We start from the raw sequence: 5,000 nt of genomic DNA on the forward strand, positions 1-5,000 counted from the left end.
TTGTTTTACTAAAACGCTGTGCTCACCACAAGGCTGTTCATATGCTATTCATATCAATATCATACCAACAACCTTTAGGTTGTGAAGTTGGGCGTGTATGAACAAAACACACACACACACACACACACACACACTGAAAATGTGCCTGCAAGCCCTGCAGTCCTCACATTACATGTACATGTATTCATTTAGCTAAGAGAGAAACTTGTATATTTGACAGACAGGAGTTGAATCTGATCTTACTATCCATCATAATCAATAAGGATGATGTATAAAATGAAGGTTGATACAATGTTATTAGTGGCATGAGGTGGTCAATAAAATACTACAGCCTGGATTTTTAATCATTAAAGCAGATCTTACACACTTCATTACACAGGTAGTGAATAGTCCATACCTGCAGGAATGTGATGTCATCAGATCCCATCTCCTTCTCTATGGCTCTGATGGTGTCTGAAAGAGATGAGATCTCTCTGCTCATCTTCTCAATCTTCTCCTTTATCATCTGACTCTTCTGCTTCTCTTCCTTCTTCACTGCAGCTATCCTGGCTGTCTCTTCATTATGTAGAAACTGGTGAAGCTTCTCAAACTCCTGCTTGATCTGCCTCTCTGTGCGTTGGGCTTGTGTCTACAAAAACAACAACAGGTTATGGATTCATTTTTATCATGAAACATAAGTCAGTTGTATTTGAAACCATTCACAATTCTTCAAATTAACTCTCAGGTCTCACCTTAATATGTGCTGCTGTTTGGTCACAGATGACTTTATCTTTTTTAAAGGTCTTCAGTTTTGTCTGTAAGGGCTGCAGTTTGATCTTGAGCTCCTTCTGAAATTAATAAACAATACATTAGCCTTTAGCCTATTTATTTATACATTTATAGTTTATTCATCCCTGTGAGGAACATGAACACAATGACAATACAACAAGACTAAATGGTACTTAGAAAGTGTGTATTATACAAAATGTATAATAATAGGGGGGGGGGGGGGGAGAGAAAACACACATCAGATCCATGTCCACTGTCAACAAAAACACACACTGTAGATCTATGTGTACAAAGTCAGGAGTGATGTTGGGCTGCCATGGGATACCAGAGAGTAGATTAAAGGAGAATTCCGGCAATTTTTCACAAAGATCTCGTTTCTCGAGGTCACCGAGTTCTGTCGGTACAAACTCCCCCCAAAACATTCAGGTCTACCAACTCGAGCTGGAGGTATGGACATAGACTCATCAACATTCCCCTCAGAGTGTGTAAACATTAGATCTATGTGGAAATGCTCTTTAAATAGACATACATAAACACTAACAATATGTGAACATTTCCAGACCAAGAGTCCTATAATATTCATTAAGAGATATTTTAGATATTGAAGGTCCATTATGTGGGAAGTGGTGTTTACCCCTTAATGTCACTTTTCAAAACCTGTAAACATAATTTATCAACCAGTGGAAAGTGACAAAAGGGTCACTTCTCCAGCTTGGTATAAATGTCACACAGTAGTTCTGTAGTGACCGGATGCCAATCCCAGAGTGCCCACGCTGTGTGTAACCCATGCTGATGGTTGGCAGCCTGGCGAGAGGGGGGCGGACTTTGATGATTTGAGCTTCCTGTTGAGGAAGTTGTTCCTCTTTACGTCCTGGGCCAGTTGTGGGCCACTGACTTCTGGAGCCTTATTGGGGCCTAATGTGTTTCTGGCCAACACGTGCACAGGGGAGTTGCTCAGGTTGCGCGGGCAACTGCCCTAATATGCCCTTCTCGACTCACGTTGCCCTTCCGAGGGCAAAAAAATAATAATACATCGTAGGCTACAATGGATGAGGAATTTCACGTGGGCCTAGATTTTTTTTTTTTTTTTAAATCGCAAAGTAAAAGTAGCTTCATTCACTTCCATTGAGGCACCGAGAGTGAAGTCAGTATGGGGGGGGGGGGGGGGGGGGCAAATTATGTTGCACTGCAGAGCTACACGCGACTGGCACCTGAGCTGAGCCTGTCTGAGAGTTGTCTGGTGAGACCGACTGCCTCCCTAACTTTGTCAGAAAAGGTGAGTTTGTGATGTAGGCTATAACAAACGAACAATAATCATCATCAAGTTGTATGACATTAATTACAATCTTCATAAATCCAGGCTGAGTTCCCTACGTTTAGCCTAAATAATCAGACAGATAGCTTGCAAGCAGACAAGCAGCCCGTTGTCACATAGCAGGCTACTATTATTTTGGTCTACATGTCTGCAAATAGTTTGTTTCTCACATTTCGTTTTAGCAAGAAGAATGAATGATGGAAGTAATGCATCACATTCATTATTTCATTCAAAATGGTTAAATACCTAAATCCTATCACTATTTGGGGTATTGTTTGGAGTCATAATATGACCACTGAAAAGATTCAGGAGAGGAAGAGACAACTCGAGTAGGCAGCAAAGGGCAGCACATCACTGCAGGGTTGGCTACGAAAAAGCCAACCAGCAGGTGAGACAGAGACTTTGCACTGTGATAAAGATGACACTGTGTAGGCAAATTGATTAATTTATTAGACTCATATTTTAGTCTACTAATGACAATTTTTGAAATCTAGATGAGGAGCAGCCACAAGCCTCCAGACCATGGACGATGTGGACCAGGAGGAGGCACATAGGGCAGATAGGCTAAAGTGATAAGTTGTGTCACTGCCATTGATTGAGACATGACAGCGCAATACCAGCATCCCACTGCAGCACTGACTGAGATGCCACTTTGATACTTTGAAGCCATTCTTCTAAAGTGGAAATGTTGCATTGAGAGATACTGTTAGAGGCGTAGCTACATGAATATTGAAAAATGTCAATGTCAATGTCAAGCAACAGCCAAGCAAACTTGTAATTTAATAATAATCATCATAGAGTAACATCCTCCACCACATGATGGGTGTCACTCGTGAAGAGATATTAGAAATGGTAACTATGTAAACAGTGATGAGTGACTTTTTTCTTGGATACAGTGTTATCGGCAGTCAACAGTTTTAAGAGCAGAATGTCCATCTTTTGTTATATGAGAGGTAGTGCAGCTCTATCTACTGTTATATGAGAGGCAGTGCAGCTCCATCTACTGTTATATGAGAGGCAGTGCAGCTCCATCTACTGTTATATGAGAGGCAGTGCAGCTCTATCTACTGTTATATGAGAGGCAGTGCAGCTCCATCTACTGTTATATGAGAGGTAGTGCAGCTCTATCTACTGTTATATGAGAGGTAGTGCAGCTCCATCTACTGTTATATGAGAGGCAGTGCAGCTCCATCTACTGTTATATGAGAGATGGTACGGTATTTTCTGCTGGACGTCTCTGCTGAATCATTCACAATCATTCACTACAGTGCTTATTCTTTTAAGAAAATTAATTAAAATGTTTTAGTCTTACCAACAGTATGGGAGTAGATTCTTACCTTACGGTCCTGTGCTGCTTCATCTATGGGCCTGAAGGTGTGATTGATATGCCTCTTTGATGCCTGACACACCACACACACAGGCTGTTTGTCGTCCAGACAGAAGAGCTTGAGTTTCTCACTGTGCAGACTGCAGAGCACCTCAGACCCTGCTGAAGCTCTCTGACTTCTCTCATGTAAGAACGCCTCACAGAGGTTCCTTAGAGCCAGATTTGGGGGCAGAAAATCCCTTGAGGATTTCCTCCTGCAGACTGGACATTCTCTTGATCCTTTGGCTTCCCAGAACTTCTGCAGACAGACTTTACACACACTGTGACTACAGGACAGGACTAATGGATCCTTGTAGATGTCACAGCACACAGGACAGCAGTAATCTTCTTCAGACTTTGACGCCATTTTGTCCCCGAACGTCTTATCTCACCAACTTCACCAATTTTGATATACTGTATTTTTCTTTTCACTGTAGTGATCTGATCTTCTAAACAAACAGTGTTAGTAGCCTATTTTTTTTTTTTCAGCAAAACTCAGTAATCCATCTGATACACAGCTACAAACTAAATCTGTTATTTACGGGAGAACTAACAGCACACTCTCTCCAGCGCCTTCCTTACTCAGTCAGACCAAAGGTCTCTGGAGAAAGAGGACTCTGATTGGTCAGTCCTGCAGCTTGAAAATCCTCTGACTTTGATCCTCATGTTTGGGTTAATGTTCTACTCATATGACAGGAGACCTGACAGATGGGACAGAGGCCAATGCTGCAATGTCTAATGCTGTATATGAAATGCTAACGTCTCTAAATTCATGAAAGGGAACAAACAGTGGTGTAGAGCTGTTTTACAACAAATGTGATTCCTCCATTCTGTTTCTTCCATCTTCCAGTATTTACACACACACACACACACACACACACACACGCACACACACACACGCACGCACGCACGCACACACACACACACACACACACACACACACACACACAGGAAGCTGCTATCACACACAAGGTCACAATAGCACACACAGAGACAGACAGACAGACAGACAGACACACAGCCACTAACACACACTGCCAGTGATCATTCCCACTTCCACTGTCTGAACACACACTTTGTTCCACTCCACCCCTCACATGCTAATATATTAGAATAATAAGGAGCTGGCAGAGGAGGCAGAATCTAAATCATATATTATATTAGCATGTGTGATTTAGATTCTGCCTCCTCTGCCAGCTCCTTTTGCTGATCTAGCTGCTTGGGATGGCTTACTGTTTGGCTGAAGTGGGGACAGTGCCAAGCAGTGTCAAGCGTGCACGCTGGATAGTACCTTCTTTCCAGTAGCGTCTCAGTTAGCGTGCTCCTCAGTATGCGTCCCTACCTACATTTGGACAGCACTAACTAGTTGGCGTCACCTGACTCGGAGAGGGGGGTGTGTTGACGATTTGCATGACGTGTGGAGCTTGACCTGCGCTGCACAATGGATTATGGGATATCTGAGGCCAAAACAGATGCATGGATGCACGCTTGGAAATCACGCCAAACAAAGTACCCATCTAGTAAGAGCGCTTGGCTTTCGGACAGTCTATT

General features: G+C 42.7%; 1 protein-coding gene across 1 annotated transcript in view; it reads right to left on the reverse strand.

Annotated features, from left to right (window-relative positions):
* Positions 1 to 3,876, reverse strand: part of LOC134078850 (E3 ubiquitin-protein ligase TRIM35-like) — a 5,978-nt gene extending 2,102 nt beyond the window's left edge. The window contains exons 1-3 of the mRNA XM_062535006.1: positions 3,421 to 3,876; positions 732 to 827; positions 398 to 628 (exon numbers count right to left, since the gene is read on the reverse strand). Of these exons, the coding sequence (XP_062390990.1) occupies positions 398 to 628; positions 732 to 827; positions 3,421 to 3,816 (723 nt within the window). The 5' untranslated portion in view covers positions 3,817 to 3,876. The remainder of the gene's footprint in view (positions 1 to 397; positions 629 to 731; positions 828 to 3,420) is intronic.
* Positions 3,877 to 5,000: the final 1,124 nt, after the last annotated feature.

Source organism: Sardina pilchardus, chromosome 4 (genome assembly GCF_963854185.1).
Source record: "Sardina pilchardus chromosome 4, fSarPil1.1, whole genome shotgun sequence".
Taxonomy (NCBI): Eukaryota; Metazoa; Chordata; class Actinopteri; order Clupeiformes; family Clupeidae; genus Sardina; species Sardina pilchardus.